Source organism: Aquarana catesbeiana, linkage group LG02, assembly GCF_042186555.1.
Source record: "Aquarana catesbeiana isolate 2022-GZ linkage group LG02, ASM4218655v1, whole genome shotgun sequence".
Lineage (NCBI taxonomy): Eukaryota > Metazoa > Chordata > Amphibia > Anura > Ranidae > Aquarana > Aquarana catesbeiana.
This window is the reverse complement of record NC_133325.1, coordinates 526,198,954-526,219,206: the sequence shown is the minus strand read 5'-3', so window position 1 is coordinate 526,219,206 and position 20,253 is coordinate 526,198,954. Positions and strand designations below refer to the sequence as shown.

The 20,253-nt window shown below is 43.5% G+C and overlaps 1 protein-coding gene across 5 annotated transcripts in view; it reads right to left on the bottom strand.

The window, feature by feature from the left end:
• The window catches only part of PLEKHA6 (pleckstrin homology domain containing A6), a 1,624,617-nt gene that overhangs the window by 1,060,334 nt on the left and 544,030 nt on the right, over nt 1-20,253 (bottom strand). For all 5 annotated transcript variants that reach the window (XM_073615840.1, XM_073615839.1, XM_073615838.1 and 2 more), the window contains 2 exons: nt 17,196-17,603; nt 12,184-12,682 (listed from right to left, as the gene is read on the bottom strand). In XM_073615840.1, the coding sequence (XP_073471941.1) occupies nt 12,184-12,682; nt 17,196-17,603 (907 nt within the window). The remainder of the gene's footprint in view (nt 1-12,183; nt 12,683-17,195; nt 17,604-20,253) is intronic.

Below are 20,253 nucleotides of genomic sequence, written 5' to 3'. Positions count from 1 at the left end.
GGAAGACTCCAACAGGGAAATACCACTAACTAAGATAGAGCTTCTAGAAATGTTCGCCAAACTGGAATTGGTAATTAGAACAGAAATTCACAATGTTAGAACCGACATGGGCCATCTGCTGAAGCGAGTAGAATCAGCAGAGGAGGCCTCAGATAAGCAGAGCAGAGAAATAGTCACCCTAAAACAACAGGTAAAAGACCTACAACTAGCCCAACGGGATATTTGTTACAAACTAGAAGCGCAAGAAAACCAGAATCGCAGACAAAATTTGAGGCTGCGTGCCCTTCCAGAACAACGAGGTGAAGATTTGTACGCTAAAATGAAAGCCATCTTCAACCCGATTCTGGACCGAAATCCAGACGACGAACTGAAGATTGACAGGGTTCACAGATTAAGGAAACCCCCAAATGTCAGTGAGGACAAACCCAGGGATATAATCATAAGGTTCCACCATTATGAAGATAAAGCAAGAGTATGGAGTAATCTTAGGAAAGCTCAACCAGTAAAATTTGAGGGGGTTGAAATCCAGTTTTTTGCCGACATCTCGGCTGAGACTTTGGCCTGGAGAAGGCAGTTGCGACCCCTCCTGGAAGAACTGAGAAAGGCAAATATGAAATATAGCTGGGGATTTCCAACTTCACTGATTGTAGTGAAAGCGGGTAGAACAAGCAGATTGAAATATATAGATAATATGCAGGATTTCTGCTATGACTTAGACATCCCAGTTCCAACCATATTCAAATAACTGGTGAAAAGCACGGTTGACGTTCAGACACCGGGAAACCTTGGGGGGGGAGGGCTGGGGGCTGGGGAGGTGTGTGGGTGGGAGGGGGGGGGGCACCAGATGTGGGGAAAGGCGGCCGTATGAGCGCCCGCTTGCGATGATCCTCCTCCCCCTTTCTTTCTATCTAGGGGAGGGGGAGCATGGTGACCGAGGCGATCCGTCATCAGAGTCACACCCCAGGGGTCTGGCCGGTCGCATGCCGAGAGAAGCAATATCTCTGGGCAGTAGACACACTGCTAGATTTGGGCAGGTGGGGAGAGGGGGGAGGATGGGGGGGGTATGGGGGGGGGGGGGAGGGGGATTGGGGTGGAGGGAGGTTTGGGAGGTATGGAGAGTGGGAAAGGTCCGGCAGATATCAAAGGAAAGAGTGCAAAACATAAGTTGTGAATCTAGTGAGCAGCAATATGCATAGCTAAATGACAGAGTTTTCATGTTTTACCTATAATGTTAAAGGGCTGAACTCCCCACTCAAACGTCATAAAATCTTGCGAGAATTAGAACAACTTAAGGCAGATGTAGTGTTCCTTCAAGAGACCCACTTTTCACAAGACTCACACATTAGATTATTCTCTAAGTGCTTCCCTAACTGGTTCTACAGCGACTCCCCTATCAAGAGAGCCAAAGGGGTCGCAATTGGGTTCTCAAGAAGGACTAGGTTCACGTTATTAGAAAGATGTGAGGATAGGGATGGTCGCTATCTTTTTCTGAAAATTAGAATGGGAGAAAGGGTTTTTACACTGGTGAACATCTACTGCCCAAACAACAACCCAGTAAAATATTTGCTATGCATCTTAAATAAGTTGGCAGACTTTAGGGCAGGACAGGTGATAGTGGCAGGCGATTTGAATTTCTGCTTAGACCCAGTGATGGATAGCACAGTTGGTAACCAGAGAATGAGGGGGAGACTATTAAAAAAAGTTGGTCAGAAACTGCATAACTGCCATTTGTTAGACGCTTGGAGGGTACAACACGCAAAAAGTAGAGACTACACTTTTTTTTCCTCTGTACATGGGTCCTATTCTCGTCTTGATTATTTTTTGGTAGACCATAGGTTACTAGATTGTGTCAAAGAGACGGAGATAGGCGTGGCCACTCTCTCCGACCATGCGCCGGTTTTGATGAGGGTGGTGACTCCGGGATTCCGGAGATCACCATTCTCATGGCAGCTAGATGAAAAATTAATAGATAACCCAACCATCTATAGTAAGATACAGGAGGAAATAATGGGCTTCCTCAAGATAAACGACACTGGAGAGGTCTCAGGTTCAGTTCTGTGGGAGGCGCTGAAAGCTTATACAAGGGGCATATTGATCTCCTTGGAAGCCAAAGAGAAAAAAGAAGGGGAAAAAAGAAGGGTGGAGCTAATTGAAGAAATACATCAGTTGGAACAAATACACAAATCAGCCAATGGGGGCCACAATTTATCCCTAATGCAGTTAGTCCATAAAAGAGAAGAACTAAAAGATCTAATGGAATTGGAATCTAAACGCACACTGTACAAGAACGCAAAAGACAGATTTAGGTGGAGCAACAAAATAGGGAAACACCTGGCAGCAGTTGTTAAAAAGAAGAGGGATACGAATTTCATAGAGAGGATTCAAAATAAAAAAGGGATATTTAAATATACTTCTAGCGATATCGCCGAAGAGTTTCAAAAATATTTTACAGCTCTATATAAAGTCAAACAAAGTGGGGATAGTACCCTGGGTAAGGAAGAAATGTCAGACGAATTTTTAAGAGAGGCAGGTTTACCAAGTCTCTCGGACAACGAGGCAAAAGAATTAGAAGAACCCATTACGGTGGAAGAGATCGAGCGGGCTTTGAAGACATCTCCCTCTGGAAAAAGCCCGGGACTGGATGGCTTCACCACCTATTTTTACAAAAAATTTAAAGATATTCTGATCCCCAAGCTCTGTCAGATATGGAACAAGATAGGGAGCCAGGAGGAATTCTGTGAAGGAGCTTTGACGGCATCGATTGCCTTAATACCTAAGGTGGCGAAAGATAGCTCATTGTGTTCGAGCTATAGGCCGATCGCCTTACTCAACACCGATACAAAATTATACGCCAAGGTAATAGCCAACAGGCTGAAGGATAAAATGACATACTGGATACACCCTGATCAGACGGGCTTTGTCCCAGGTAGAGAGGGGAGGGATAATGGTGTGAGATCACTATTGATTATGGGGGCGATGAAAGCGAAAGGGACCCCCAGTCTGCTACTGTCGTTGGACGCAGAGAAAGCCTTCGACAGAGTAGACTGGGGGTTCATGATAAAGATATTGAGGGCGATCGGACTGGGTGACACCATGGTAAACTGGATCAAGGCTCTATACAAGGCCCCATCTGCATTAGTCAAAGTAAATGGTGTACTTTCAAGAGAAGTCAGGATGGAAAACGGAACTAGACAGGGATGCCCCCTGTCCCCCCTTCTGTTTGCCCTGACTTTAGAGCCCCTATTGGCGGTAATCAGGAAAAATTCAGATATACGCGGATGCATAGTGGAAGGCGATGAACATAAGCTCTCGGCGTTCGCCGACGATGTATTGTTTTATATAGCAAACCCAAGGATTTCACTCCCGAACCTCCTGGCTACGCTGAGGAGATACGGGGAACTCTCAAATTATAAGGTGAACCTTGGTAAATCAGCAGCCCTAAATATCAATATAGAGAAACAAGAGGTAATCAAACTTAAAGAATATTTTCAATTTCCGTGGCGAAAAAAAATAGATTACCTAGGAATAGTATTAACAAATTCTCTTAAGAAACTATACCAGTTAAACTTCATACCCCTCCTTGAGGAAATTAAGCAAGAAACAAAGAAAAGTATGTATTCCCCTATATCTTGGCTTGGTCGAGTCAATATTGTTAAAATGACTCTAGCCCCGAAGATTCTATATAAAATGCAGTTACTGCCAATTCCGTTAGCACAGTCTTTCTTCAGAACTTTGAACAACATCATTTCCAAATTCGTTTGGAAAAACAAGAGGCCACGGATTGCCTTCGGGGTCATGAGCAGGGACAAAGCACAGGGTGGTCTGGCCCTCCCAGATTTTAAGAGTTATCACAGAGCAATAGTTCTTTCACGAATGTTGGAATGGGGTAAAGATTCAATAGGGAATAGATGGGGGAAATTAGAAAGAGATTTGAGCACAAATATAAGCCAACTAATTTGGAATCCTCCACATTTTAGGGAATTAAGTCCAAATACACATATAATAACACGTTACACTTTCAGGACTTGGGATCAATTACACAGACAAAAGACATGGGAATTTAATTCACCATTTATATATTTAAAGGAAAACAAGTTTTTTCCACCAGGGTTAAGAGAGGTAGGAGGGAATTGGATAAGGAAGCACGAATTACAGTTATTGGATATCACAAGAAAGGGTAAAATTATTTCTTTTCAGGAGTTGTCTCTGCACGATGACCTAATGAACATAGACATATGGAGGTATAATCAGTTGGCATCCTTTATTAAAAGCCTACCAGGTCCAATTAGAGACAAGGAGAATCTCAGACCTATTGAGAAATTGTTTCTGAAAAACAAAATTAAAATAAAAGAACTATACCAAATAGTGCGGGATGAGGGCGGTGGCACTAAGCCGTTATACTGCAATAAATGGGAGTCTGAGTTGGGTACACTGCCAGGTGATGTAACATGGCAGAATATCTTCAACGCAACACATAAGTCGGCAGTTGATGTGAGTACAATAGAATCAAATTTTAAATGCTTAGCCAGATGGTACATGACGCCAGACAGGTTAAACAAGATGCAGGGTGAAATCTCTGGTAATTGTTGGAGGGGATGTCCCGCCAGGGGATCGATGGCACACCTCTGGTGGGAATGTCCAACAATTAAAAGGTTCTGGCAAGAAGTTCTCAAGATAATACAAGAGATAACGGGGACAGAGATCAGGGAAGATCTCTGGGTATGCTTGTTTCACGGGACGGAGGGTCGGACGGGCAAGTATAACGCTTCTTTGACGCCCATTCTCTTAAACGCGGCCAAAAGCTTAATACCAAAAAAATGGCAAGAGATAGCAGGCCCAAGTATTCGAGAATGGTTAATTAGGGTCAACGGAATCTATATTCTAGAGGCCGGCGACGTTGAAGACCTTTCGGTAGAGACAGAGGAAGCCCGGGAGGGAGCAAAATGGGCGAAATGGTTAGCCTATAAAAAAACATGGACGTATGCGGAGAAGTTCATATGAGGTTGCACATACTAGAGTAGATATTGCTGAGGGACTAGGGTGGGAGGGGAGAATTGGGGGGGTGAATTCAGGGGGTGGGGGGGAGGAGGGACTAGGCTATTAAGATACTATTCGGGTTAAGGATAGTCGGGGTTCATTTATATAATATTGGAGTGTCATAATAAAGTTTTTTTTTTTTTGGTTTAAAGGAAACAAGAATACTATTCTTGCTACCATGATGTGATGTTATAATGGGAAGAAATGACCTAAATATGGTGATTTAAACCCTCTCATTGTAAAAGCTGAAGTAGAAAAAAAAAAAAAAAAAGGAATAACATCATTGATGTTTTGCTTGATGTTTTCCAATTGTAAATTACACCCCATGATCTCCCCGATCAGGATCTGGGCACTTTCGGATGTGAAAGGATCTTCATCCACAACCTCACGATCACCTAAAAAGAGAGGAAACCCAAAATAAATTTGGTTTGAAAAAATGCCGCCATCCATCTCATATCTGAGCCTGTGGTTGCAGACACTCACCTGTTGTGGTGACTAGTTCCACCACGTCTTCATCCTCCTGCTCATCTTGTGTTGGGGGTATTTCACCTTCTTCCAGAGGGGGGGGGCTGTGGTCTCCTCGGATGACGGGTGTCCTCCGAGTCTTTTCTCCCCTATGTAAAACAAAAATGGTATACTTAGCACACAGATATTTAATGTCAGAACTATAAAGATGAAACATTGCTTGGAAGTGGGGTACAATGATCTATTTTAGCCGAGTTCCAAGATGTAGCTTTTTTAGTGTCCTTTGTCAAGTTGCAATACTTTACCTGTTTAGTACAAGCTTCACAGATGTTGCCCCCCCTATAGTATACACTGGAGCACCTGTGTGGCCCCCCTAATAAAAATGGTGTTCTTTTGTCCCACACTAGTGCTCCAGTGTCCAGATGTGAAAACAGCTGCTCAGTGTCCTCTCCTTACACACAATCTAGTTTGCATTTCATTCTAGTAACAAAGCCATCTACACAACCCAATTCTTTGAAGACAAGTATAGGGCCTCAAAATGGTGGCCAAATGCATATGGCCTAAACAATGGTATTTTATAGTCCGAAAGAAAAATGTGTGATCCGAACGAATAATGTGCCCATGAACATGAAAGTTGCCATTTTAAACTGTACAACAGTTCCTAAAAGCACATGGAGCAGCACGAACGTAATAAACACAAAAAGAATAGGAACACAGCACAACTACTTACTTTTTTGCAGCACTCTCCGGATCTTTCTGTACTGCTCATGTTCTCGTAATTTCAGGTCCGACCACCGCTTCCTGAGCTGATCTTTCGATCGTCGTACCCTGAATTTCCGGTGCAGACTCCTGACCACTTTCGCCATGATCTTGGCCTTTCGGATACTGGGGTTGGGGTAAGGCCCATACTTTCCATCATAGTCGGCCTTCTTCAGGATGTCCACCATTTCCAACATCTCCCCAAAGGACATATTTGAGTCCTTTAATCTCCTTCTGGATCAGGACGTTTCAGGCTCCGGCCTTTCCTCCCCCTCCTCCTCGTTGCTACAATTAGCACGATCCTGCTGTCTATCCGCCATGTGCTCTTCCCCCACTGCGCCGAACGAAAAGGGGCGGGGAATAGACTAGAAAGAACGTCAGGGGCGGGCGGAGTTATACGCATGCGCAGTGTGTATAAATCGTAACGCGCGCGCGTCTTACATACGATCTGTGAGCGGAGGAAGGAGCATCGGAGACGCCGATCGTGCTAACGAAGGTAGGATCTAAACTTGGGCCTATACTGCTTCGAAATGGAAGCCTATATTGTAACAAGATTAGGGGAGTTTGGCCTGACATTAGGGTTTGTCTTGTGTTGTGTCTTGCAGAGAAAATGGATGGGTTCAACGACCAAAATTTCCTGCCCCTGTTTATTGACAAGTACAGGGAGCTGCCCTGTCTGTGGCAGGTGAGACACCCCCACTATAATCACAAACAAAAGAGGCAGGCAGCGCTGGAGAAACTGCTGGAGTTGGTGAAGCCGGTGGTCCCCACAGCAACCATCCCTTATTTAAAAGCTAAAATTGGTGGCCTGAGGAGCACATATCTTAGGGAGCGCAAGAAGGTCACGGATTCCCAGAGATCAGGAGCTGGAGCAGATGACGTTTATGTCCCCAGGCTGTGGTACTATGAGAGACTGCGATTTCTGTCAGACCACACTGAAGTCAGGGAATCCCTCTCCACTCTTCCTTCCACTCTTCCTTCCACCCCAGCTGAGGCTTCCGATGTCCAACCTGGGCCTTCCAGCCAGGAAGAAGTGGAGGAGCCCAGCTGGAGTCAGGTATAGCATTCTTCTACAGATTTCTGGGCAATAAATAAATGATGTTTACTAGATGTTATTATTGATCATTAATTGCTGATTAAAAAAAGTGTTTTACATATCAATAGACAGTAGTGGGCACCCAAAATTGGGACAAGAATGCAAAATGCTGGGCTCAGAATGATAGTCTGTTATATTTGTTAACATTCAATTTGCAGCAGTCAGGAGGTGAAAATTGTGTGTGATTGATGAAAACAATACTAAAACTATGTCCCTTTTTCATACACAGGAAGACCTCAGCCAGGAGGAGGTTGTGGAATGTGGCAGCCAGGAGGAGGCGGGGATTAGTGTCAGCCAGGAGGAGGCGGGGATTAGTGTCAGCCAGGAGGAGGCGGGGCTAAGTGTCAGCCAAGAGAAGCCTGGGACAAGTCGCAGCCTGACTGAGTCTCAGGTTCCTCCCCTCCGCCTGCCACATAAACGAGCCAGGAAGATGACTCCCAGTCCTGTGCAGGATTCAGCATACAGGCTGATCCAGGAGGCTTCGGCGTCCCTCCGAGCCTTCCCCAGTCCTGCAGAGGCCTTTGCCTGCATGGCTGCCACCAAATTGCAGGGCATTCAGGAGGGCCAACGCAGGATCTCTGAGGACCTGATTTATAAAGTCCTACGTAAGGGGGAGAGTGGGGAACTGACACACAAGACGGATGTCATTGAGATCGACGATCCTCCTCCTCCTCCTGCTGCCACAACTCCACCACCACAGCCAAAGCCTGGAAGGAAGCGTGGAAGGAAGACCAAAGAGTGATTGCCCTGGGTTCAGTCTGGTCTGACAGAAGATGCAGTCTCTCGTATGACCACAGCCTGGGGACATAGATGTCATCTGCTGCTTTCCGGATCTCTGGGACTTCTGGACCAGACTGCCCTCCCTTAGATATGGACTCCTCAGGCCACCAATTTTGCTTTTAAATAATGTCTGCCCTGGGGGTCCAAGGCTTCGCCCACTTCTGCAGTTTCTCCAGCGTTGCCTCCCTCTTTGTTTTTTTATAGTTGTGACCCCTTAATAAAATTTTTTTACGTAAATTCTACTCTCCTGTATGTGTTTTCATCCAAAAAGGACAGTTTGTTGGTGAGGATTCAGGTACATTTCTAACATAAAATGTGAAATTAACAAGGGACAACAACACCAAACAATCTCCTACAGATTAAATAGAACAACATATCAATGGTGTTGTGGTAACTTGTCACAAAAAACACACAAACATTTTCGGGAGTACAAATCAAAATCACCAAAAAAAAAAAAAGAAGAGAAACACAAAAAAAGATTCTACATTAAAGGCAAAAAAAAAAAAATATGTTGTCAGATGTTAGAAATCAAAATATATTGAGGGAATCCCGATAAATAGTAACGAAATAAGTTTGTGAGAAGTGTGTGTGAATATAAGCAGCAAAACTACTTAATCTTGTCACATTATAAAGAAGAAGAGAGTGCGCTGTATTAAACCATTTTGAACATTGCAGCATGACGAAAGTGCTGTATCCATTGCGAACGCTAAGTTTACCAGAACGAGCTGTCCCGTCTCGGAATTTCTTCTGAGCATGCGTGGCACTTTGTGCGTCGGAACAGGCCACACACGGTCGGAATTGATGCGATCGGATTTTGTTGTCGGAAAATTTTATCTCCTGCTGTCCAACTTTGTGTGTCAGAAAATCCGATGGAAAATGTCCGATGGCGCCCACACACGGTCGGAATTTCCGACAACACGCTCCGATCGGACATTGTCCATCGGAAAATCCGACCGTGTGTACGGGGCATTACGAGGCATGGTGCTGGACTGAGGACAACAGTTCCCTGTAAATTTTTGATGTTAATCCTTTCCTAATGTCTTCTACAAGGACTTCTCTCAACAAAGATGATGTTGATACTATCAGAGGGTGCTTTTTTTGTTGTGCCTGCAATGCATGACGGAGTTGAAGATATTGATAGAAGCTCCTGGGTTTTAACTGAAATTCCCTACATAGTTGTTCATATGTCTTTAACACCTCCCCCTCGTATAGTTGTGCAAAGAACCAGATCCCCCTTTCTTTCCATAGGGTAAAACCTTGCAGTTCTTGTACCTCTGGGTATCTTTAATTGTGCCATATCAGTGTAAAGGGGAGTACACCCGTTGTTTTCAGCGCTTTCCGGATCTCCCCCCATACCCTTTTAAGAAGGATGCTCGTAGGTTCTGAACCATTCATGCTTGGCAAATCCATCTCCATATGGGAGGCCGCCTTTAGTGCAGTGTCTGATATGGTCACCAATTTACATATAGGGTCCTCATTTCCTTCCCGCCCCCACCCTGCCATCTGCTGTAGCTGTGAGGCCAAAAAATACATTTTAGAGTGGGGTACTGCCAGTCCTCCTCTATCCTTTCCGTATTGCAATATGGCTAAACTGATCCTAGCTGTCTTTTTTTTTCCATATTAGTTCCCTCATCAGTGTGTTGATTTGCTTGAACCATTTATTTGAAATCCACATTGGTGAATTGTGGAAGACATAAAGTTGCTGCGGGGCCCATACCATTTTTATTAAATTTACTCGTCCTATTACTGATAGTGGAAGTTTGCACCAGCTGTTACATTTCACTTTCTGTCTGACCAACAGTGGACCCAGATTTAGCTTAAGATATTCGGCCGGATCTGGGGATACCACCACCCCCAAATATTTGAAGCTATTGACTATAACTATTTGTTCCGCCCCCTCTGGTAGCTGTTTCTTCATCTGATCTATGGGCATTAAAATTGATTTTGACCAGTTGATGGTAAAGCCTGAAAAGCCTCCAAAATCCCCTATTATCTTCATCACTGTTCGCAATGAGGTGGCTTTATCGCCTAAATATATAAGCGCATCGTCCGCATATAAAGATATATTTTCTTTCCTCTGGCCTCCACGGAACCCTACCACCTCTTCTGGGTTGCGGATCAGTATGGCTAAAGGCTCTACCGTCAGGGCGAACGGTAATGGAGACAATGGGCATCCCTGTTGGGTACCTCTATATAACTCAAATGGAGAGGAAAGGTTATTGTTTATACGCAGTCTGGTTCTAGGCTTAGAATAAAGCACCTTTATCCATGCTATAAATCTATTCCCCATTCCAAATCTCTCCAGTATTTCCAGGAGGTAGGGCCACTCCACACTATCAAACGCCTTTGTAGCGTCCAGTGACAGAATGACCCTACCCCCCGGGTTATCCACCGGCACCTGTAGATTCATATATAATCTCCTTATGTTATCGGCCATGGAGCGAGTGGGTAAAAAGCCAGACTGATCACAATGAACCAGCTTACCAACTATTTGGGATAGCCTCTTAGCCAGGACTCTAGCAATAAGCTTGACATCTGCGTTCAATAAGGATATTGGACGATAAGAGTCTACTAGAAGCCTATCTTTTTCTGGTTTTGGGAGTACTGTTATTGTTGCCTCTTGCATGCTATCTGGTAGGCTGCCCACTTCCTCTGCGTCCGTTATAGCCTGCAGTAGCGGTATTAGGAGGTCCTCTCTATAGTGGGAGTATACCTCCACCAGTATCCCATCTGGGCCTGGGGATTTATGGTGTGTTGCCCCCTCTAATGCCTCTGTCAGTTCTGCTAATGTAATTGGAAAATTCAACATTTCCCTGTCTGCCTCAGATACCCGTGGGAACAGGGAAGGCTTGTAGAAACCGCGCCAATTCAGATGGAGTATAGCTAGTATAGTTAGTTTTTAAAGTGCAAAAATTCCCGCAATGCCCCCCTCGTTCTGTTTACGGACGAGAGCAGGGATAACCAAAAGGGGTTCACTTTCCACAATGGGTGGTTCGATGTTCCAGTAACATCCAGCCGTACCCAAAATGGCGAGTGATCAGATAGTATGCGCGGCTCATAGGCCAAATCTACCACCCGCTGCATAAGTGTCTCATTTCCTAAACCTAGGTCAATACGGGAGAGTCCGTCATGTGTTGCTGAGTAGCATGAATAACATCTGTCCTCTTCATGCCTCTCTCGCCAGACATCAGTTCCAGAAGTAAGGAGGCAAAAGCCGTCTTACCAGCTGTCTGTCTCACCACTCTGGATATCAAGGACATTTTATCCTGGGAATTATCCAGGGTATTATTATAGTCTCCCAGTACTAATACCGGAACATCCGAGTGTAGGGCCGTAAATTGCGCTAGATTTCTAAGAGGGGCTGTTGAGAATGGCGGAGGAATATAAATTGAGGCAATAATACATACTAGTCCATTGAGTTTGCAGAACAGGAGAACAAAGAACAAGAGTAAGTCAGGACATATTTACCCTTCTGGGTATCATCTTTCCCTAGGACCCTTACGCATAGCACCCAACAGGCTTTCTCAAAGGTTCTGGCCTGAGTTTTTGGTGTATGGGACTGCAACCTTTTTTTTTTTTTTTTTTCACGGACATTGAATCATTTATTTATGGACTGTATATATGTTTAAAAGAAAAGATGGATTTTTACATTTATGCACTATAATTTGAATATACTATATTGAAGAAGAGCGCTGCACTTTTTTGTGACTAAACATAACTCATAGACACACTCCTAAATCTTGTGGACAGCCTTCCCAGAAGTGTTGAAGCTGTTAAAGCTGCAAAGGGTGGGCCAACTCAATAGTGAACCCTACGGACCAAGACTGGGATGCCATTAAAGTTCATGTGCGTGTAAAGGCAGGCATTCCAATACTTTTGGCAATATAGTGTATATACACAGTATATATTATTGGTTTTATATATTATAGTATTATATATATATAATATTTAAATACAATCTGAAGCGTACTGAAAATATCTTATTTACTGAATCTAAAAGCAGCATACAATGTTAAAATCTGCAGGATTCATAAAAATAGACTCACTTTTGGAGAACTGATTGAACGTCTCATGGTAAACGCAGCCGGATCCCCAAAGATTTCATCCCGAGAATCAGGTTCAAATCGTGCACTAGGGGAGCGTACAGGTGAACAGACTCTTTGATGAGTTCTGTATGCCCCCTGGCTTGGAGAGCGTGGTACTGAGCGAGAACGAGGCTGTAGAGAGAGGCGACGGAGAGATCCACAAGCTGCATCAGCCTCCTGGTAGTACAAAGCAGGGCGAGGGGCCCACAATTCTACTGGTCGCCCATAAACACCAGGGTCCTTCCACTCCCTTGGCTCATATGATGGTCTACTGTGAAAGATCTGTGGTCTGTCCTCCACAGTCCACTGTGGTATGGCCCTGTCAAAAGCTGACATAGAGCAAATGCTGTCAGGACGCGATCCTGCCTGGGTGTAGTACTGATAGCCATCAGGATATTGTGAAGAGTACTGAGGGTAGTATCCAGGGATATGGTGAGGTCCTGGGAAATATCTGTTAGGGCTGTTTAAAAACAAGACATTTATTTACAAGATAGCAACATGTATATTTCTCTAAATGTTTTACAGAACACATTTGTAAAACAGAAGCTAAACAGAAATGGTTCTTTAACTGATAATGGCAAAAAATAATCCTCACTTCTGCAATTGCCATGCACTAAACCCAACTTTTTATGCCAGATATTCTTCATGTTTTATAACAAAGCTTTCTTCCAAAATACCCAGTTCCCTCAACCTTCCTAATTTCTGTATAATGGTCGCAAACAGAAAATCCTAGCATCCCATTTTCAGTACCTTTGCTTGAAAAAAAAAGAACTGGAACTGGTATATAAGGAGGAAAAAGCTTTGTTTTCTGTTGTCCTGCTTGAGGCCAATCAGGAGCAGGTCAACATCAATTGACCTAACAATCAGGAGCGGACTGAAAAAGTATACACTGCCTACTCAAGGTAACGTGTGATCAATAAAGTGCCCAGTACCCAGGTAGGGTTTTTGAATGTTACAGCTGCAGTATAGTTTAGGAATAAGGTTAGGGCTGAATCGGTTCGAATCTCGGCTGGTTCAACAAGGACAGGAGATTTGAACCGTTAACTGGCAGGCTAAATGTACCAAGTACATCAACTTAGGTACAACCAGCCTGCTGGATTCTCTTGCGATTATCACTAGTGGCTGCTATACCTGCCAGCAATAATCCCGGTTTCCCTGCCGGGAGAAGACAATTGCTGATTTCCCTGTCAATACCGTCTGTGTTGACGGGTTGCAGGAAAGAAATGTGCACGGTGTATGGCCAGCCTTAGATTGAGATTTGTATAGGGAGCTCTCCTTTAATGTAACTGTACATTTTGTCTTTTATAAATGCACTGATGTGAATAACATTAGGACGCGGCATTTGGAGGCACTTTGAGCAACTTTATATACACTACTGTGCAAAAGTATTAGGAAGGTATGAAAAAATGCTGTAATTTAGAAATGCTTTCAGAAATAGAAGTGTTAATAGTTTATTTGTACAGTATCATATTGCAAAACTGAAAGTAAATTAACTTGAAAGTAAATGAAAGAGAAATCCAAATCAAATCAATATATTTTGTGCATACCCTTTGCCTTCAAAACAGCGTTAATTCTTTTAAGTACACTTGCGCACAGTTTTTGAGGGAACTTGGCAGGATGTTGTTTCAAACTTCTTGGAGAACTAACCACAGATCTTCTGTGAATGTAGACTGCCCCAGATCCTTCTGTATCTTCATGTAATCCCAGACAGACTTGATGATGTTAAGATTAGGGCTCTGTGGCTGCCAAACCATCACTTCCAGGACCTCTTGTTTTTCCCCACGTTGAAGATAGTTCCTAATGACATTGGCTGTATGTTTGGGGTTGTTATCCTGCTGAAGAATACATTTGGAGCCAATCACACACATCCCTGATGGTATGGCATGATGGATAGATATGTCTGTTTTTCTTAACTCCATTTGCAGAAATGCAGCCCCAAACTTGCAAGGAACCCCCACCATGCTTCACTGTTGCCTAGAGACACTCATTATTGTACCGCTCCCCAGCCCTTCTGTGAACAAACTGCCTCCTGCTACAGCCAAACATTTCACATTTTGACACATCACTTCAGAGCGCCTCCCGCCATTTTTCTGCACCCCAGTTCCTACGTTTTTGTGCATAGTTTAGTTGAGTTGCTTAGTTTTCTTTCCACATCAGAGGTATGGCTTTTTGGCCACAATTCTTCCATGAAGGCCACTTCTGGCCAGACTTCTCTAAACAGTAGATGGGTATAACTGGGTCCCACTAATTTATGCCAGTTCTGTGCTGATTGTATTGCTGGACATCTGAAAGGAGTTAAGCATTATGGGAATGATTTACTAAAGGCAAAGAGACGATGCACTTTGCAAAGTGCAGTTGCATACTCCAAAGTTTTGTAAATGAGGTAAAGCTTTACTTTGCAAAGAATACCCTATCATGTGCAAGGAAAATGTAAAAAAAATTGCATTTTTGCTTGCACATGATTGGATGACGGAAGTCTGCAGAGCTTCTGCTCATTTACTAAGCTCTGGAGCAACTTTGCAAAGTGCACAGCTTATTTGCCTTTTGGAAATCAACTCCTATGTGTCTTTCATCTTTTGCATTAAGTTTCCAACCACTGCGTCTGCGGTCCTCAATGTTGTAGTTTCTCTGTGGTTCTTCAAAAGAGCTTTGAAAAGCACATCTTGAAACCCCAGTCTGCCTTGAAATCTTTGCCTGGGAGAGACCTTGTTGATACAGTATAACTACCTGCTACTACTTGCGACTTGTTGCTGTGCTCTGTCTTGCTATAGTGCAGGGGTAGGCAACCTCGGCTCTCCATCAGTTTAGAAACTACAAGTCCCATGAAACATTGCAAGACCCTGACAATCACAGGCATGACTCCTAGAGGCAGAGGCATTATGAGATTTGTAGTTTCACTACAGCTGGAGTGCCAAGGTTGCCTACCCTTGCTATAGTGTATGACCTGTGACATGAAACTTCCACAACCTCACCTTAGTAGCACACTTCCACAACCTCACCCAGTTTTAAGCCTCCTACACAGCTGTTTCTGTTTCAGTTAACCGCTTGCCGACCAGCACACGACAATGTATGTCAGGACAATGGCACGGCTGCGCAAATGGGCATACCTGTAAGTCCCCTTTAAGACACGCCATTGTGGGCGTGCGCACGCCCGCCACGTACTCCGTGAGCATGCCCGCGGGTCCCGCGAACTTGATGTCCGCCGGGGGCCCGCGATCGTGACATAGAGCAGCAGAACGGGGAGATGCCTATGTAAACAAGGCATTTCCCTGTTCTGCCTAGCAACATGAGAGGGATTTACTGCTCCCAGTCATCGGGAGCAGTGATCTCTGTCATGTTGTAGTGAGCCCATCCCCCTACAGTTAGGATCACTCCCTAGGACACACTTAACTCCTTGATCGCCCCCTAGTGTTTAACCCCATTCCTTGCCAGTGTCATTTACACAGTAATCAGTGCATTTTTATAGCATAAAAAAGGACTTCAATTTTGTTTGGGAGCAACATCACACGAAAGCGCAATTGTCAGTTAAAGCGAGGCAGTGCTGTATCGCAAAAAGTGCTCTGGTCAGGAAGGGGGTAAATTCTTACGGGGCTGAAGTGATTGATAACTGTTTCAACCTACATATGAAATTGATGGTCATTAGCCACCTGCTTGGTAAAACTGGTCAATCATACACCTGACTCTAATCCTACAAAAGCACAGACTTTCTGCAAGTGTACAAAGCGTGGAAGTGTTATGCTGGCCATACACTATACAAAAAAAATCAGTCATTTAGACAGTTTGTTAGTTTTTCGGCCAGTTAATGGGCACAAAATCAATAATCGTTGGGACAAGTTTAGAAATTACCTGCCGAACGAACGATAAGTTGAAAGGTTAATGTGTTTCCCTTCCAAACTGTTTGCAGTAGGTATATGTAAAAAAAAATAACATGATGGCACAATGGTTTGCGTTCACGGCCGAATGTTAGTTTTTCGAAAATGGGTTTGGCCGATTATTCATACAGTGTATGGCCAGCATTAGAATTGATGCTGGTTTGAAGCCAAAGGGTAGTCACACCAAATATTGATTTAAATTAGATTTGCCTTCTTCTTTGAATTTTGTACATTGATAAACAAACAGTTGAACTATACTTTTGAAAGCATTTTTACTTTTTATAGTTTAGCCACAATAATTTAAAACCCCACTCATCTGAGCAAGCCTACTTTTCCCATTTTTAGGTTAGTAAAACTAAAAATGGAAACAAAACTAAAATAGAAATTTTGAGACAAGAATGTGGATGTGATGTGTATAAAGATACCTTGTTGCCACATTTTCTATCAACTAATGGTATTTTTGCAGTCTATACAAAATCCATTTACACTAGTACCTCCTACTGCAGCAATCTATAAATCTCACAGAAATTTGACATTTCCTGGAGTTTCAGATTCCTGCACTTTTGTGCTGCTACCAATAATGGATTAACAACATGGGGAAGGGGGCTTCAGGAGGTGCACATATCATACACTCCAGGAAGTGTTAGATTTCCCTTAAATACGTGGACTGCACAGAATGCTGCAGTTGTGGGGACTAGTTTAAGTGGATAATGTAGAGAGTTCAAAATGTGATTTTATATAGATAGATTTTTTTGATCATTAGTTAAAAAAATAGCAAGAATGAAAATGGCAATCTGCAAACTGCAGAAACCAAATACAACCAATCACTTTTATTATTATGGCTACTATAATCTGGTAAACCTATAAGCCAGATTAGGTTGTTCTATTTCACTACATATCATGGTCTGATACTTTTCTAAATCAACTCCTTTTTTGTGTCTGAATCTCTCTACAGTCAAACACAATTTTAGTAGATACACACTAAAGATACAATTCTAAAAAGACTGGTATATGCACTAGTATCCAAGTAGCCGGGAGCCCACATGCTATAGTCATTCCAGCCACTACCTTCTTATATACATGATGTAAATAATATTTCACCTTTGCATGTCTTCTGTAGGAACTGCAGCTCTGCGTAGATTCACCCACTGCTGAAGCTGTGACATAGAATTCTGTCTCTGAGCTAATTTTTCAGGGTGTGTACGTGGATGATTTGCTCGCTGTCCATTTTTTTCTGAAACAGCTTTACCCGCTGGTCGAACTGGGGAAGAGGCAAAAGTCCATCCATTTGGTTGTGGAGGGTGTGCTCCTTCAGGTAGGTGTCTAGATGGGTCCATGTCTGGAATTCTTTCAGATGAAGCCCCTGAACCATTAACCTTGGTTAATTGGCTACTTTCAGATCTCCTCTCTAACTTTTCAGAACCTTTTCCATCTCCTTCACCACGGCTTCTTCTTTCAGGATCTTGATCTCTGGTAGGTGGTATATTTTCACTGTCCTGCCTCTCTAGTCTGAAAAAACACAACAATACTAAGATCAGTTGTTAAGGATTTACAGGTTTGTATGGGTTTTTGCAAGAGCAGAAAAATAGAAATTTTGATCAGTAAAATTTGTTTCTTGGAGTACAGTACAGGACATGGAATAATATTATTATATATTAGAATTACCATCGGGTTATATATCTACGTTATGTTATCTACATTCAGGTGATTAGACTCTGGCAAAAAAAAAAGGCTGCAGGAACATCCACCCTTATACCCTTTCCCACTCCCAGCTTACCTCAGTTTTAAAAGCCAGGAATCGGGAGATCATGAAAACAGAGGGGAGGGACACATACCCCATACTCTTCTCCAAGAAATGGATTTTACTTGCAAGTCAAAAATCCTACTTTCTTAGCCGCACAGTATGGAATACGGGATCTTTAATCATTACAATTGGGACATTCAAAAGCTGTCCAACTGAGTGGTAGGAAGCCAATAGACCCACGCAACAACTGATCAAGATGACTTAACAGACACACAGAGCAGCACATAAAAACTTGCACCCAAAACTGGAATCTGAAGAAACCTGAACATTCACCTGGTAGAACCTAACAAATATGTGAACAGAAGACCAGGTCTGTGAAACAAATGTCTGATGGTGAAAAGCCTGTGGGGGGTGGTATGGATTGGGAGGGAGTCCCCAAGCTGGGTTTTTTTTCTGATTGAATTTGTGTTCAAAACGGATGAAATGTGCAATTCAGATGCGTTCCCATAGAAGGCAATGAGCCTGGAATTTGCATCCGAATTACACCACAGCGTTCATAAAATGCACAGGACTCTCTTTAAAATCGCAGCTTATTTAACCTGCAGCTGCACCGCATAATATATGTGAACCAGCTCCATGGTTCACCTACCGAGCAAATCGGATGCGGATCAATAACGCATCCAATTCGCATATATGTCAATGGAGCCATAGTCAAATGGATTCCTGCTTTGTACTTCCTGAAGAATCCTGCTGGGGTTTCTCTGCTTCTTGCTTCATGATTGCCAGGTGGATCAAATAAGTTATCATTTTAGATTATGGATTAAAGGAGAGGGTTTCTCACTTCCCTGTTAAGGCACATTCTATCAGATTTTAACAAATTTTAATTTTGGCTTAGGGTTCCCCTTAAAATCCGTACCAGACCCGAAGGGGCCCGGTATGGACTGGTCTGGACCCCACGCTTTTTTTTTTTAAAATTTAATTGCCAGCAGTGTTTTTTCTTTACATTCAGCTGTCAGCGGGGAACCCTGCTGACAGCTGATAAGTCATCCATTGTTAAGGACGTGGCGGCCCACTCCTTAACAACCAGCATGTTAAAGACCCCGATGGCCACCGGCTCCAAAAATTTGCAGCTGAACCGCGTCCAAGTCGCAGCGGAACTACTGAACAGCTGCTTAGGTAATTTGCAGTGAATACTGAGGGGAAATTTGTATCGGACATGTGTGAACCTAGCCTAAAAAAGGCAGTAACAGAGAGGTAAACTCTCAAAGTGAATCAAGACAGTAGAGAGAATGTAAAGACAACGTAGTGGTTAATGTGGAAGGAAGAGTCTACCTTTTTCAGGAATTTAGGCCCCAAAACAACCTTTGTGTCTTTTTGCAACACTTATGAATTAAAGCCACTAACAAAGTGATTGTAAACGATCACCTTGTAAAACAACCCATTCAGTTTAAAACAAATTAAAGGCAAAACATTTTTGTATGGATATAAAAAAAAATTATAAATAACTTTTTTCACTTTTTTATAAGTGATCACATTCCCTCTGTTCTCAGCTGCATAAGAGCAGGGGGGAGGAGAAGCAGCAGCACACTAAGCTTCTCAGTATATGGCTGTGCTGCGGGGGCGTGCCTGATCATTGGAGGAGAGTACACTGAGTTCCAAGCATAGCTAGAGAACTGACCACAGTGTGGTCAGTTTTTAATAGGAAAGCAGAGGGACTGGCAGGAACGCCAGGGATTTCACACAAAGAGAAAAGGATATTTTCTCATACAAGTACATGGCACAGCAGGCACATATCAGGAATATGAAGTGTTGGGGTTTAAGCCCCGTACACACAGCTTGAATATCAGGCGGTATTGGCCGGTTCAATAGAAAAAGGCTGATAGTCGGCCGAACGTCCAGCTTCTGTCGAAGGGACATGACTGAAAAAGGTAAAAGAAAACTAAAAGAGCTCAGGAGGAGATTCTGTACTTAAAATCCGATCTCCCCCCAAGCTCTTCAGTTTTTCTCGTTCAGCCCGTTGGGTTGAATGAAAAAAAACTGATAGTCTGTACAAGGACATTAGCCTCGTACACACTACTAGTTTTTTTTTTCAGTTTTCGTTGAATGAAAAAAACTGACAGCCCAGGTCGGAGCCGCTGTACTAACAATCTGCTGTGCTACTGTGTTCCCCTGCTGTGCTATTGTGTTCTGAGAGGGGGACAGGCCCCCACCCCCCAACAAGAAGACTCCGGTCAGCGCCCTCAGCCATTGGCTGAGAGAGCCGATCAGGAGCTGGTTGGTAGACTTTTTTGACCCTTTGACCCAAGCCAGCCGAACAACCGGTTCCTGTCGGACTGGCTGCCATACACACGGGCCCGAATGTCGGTCGGCTGCAATTAAACTGGCCCACATTCGGCCCGTGTGTTAGTACTTTGG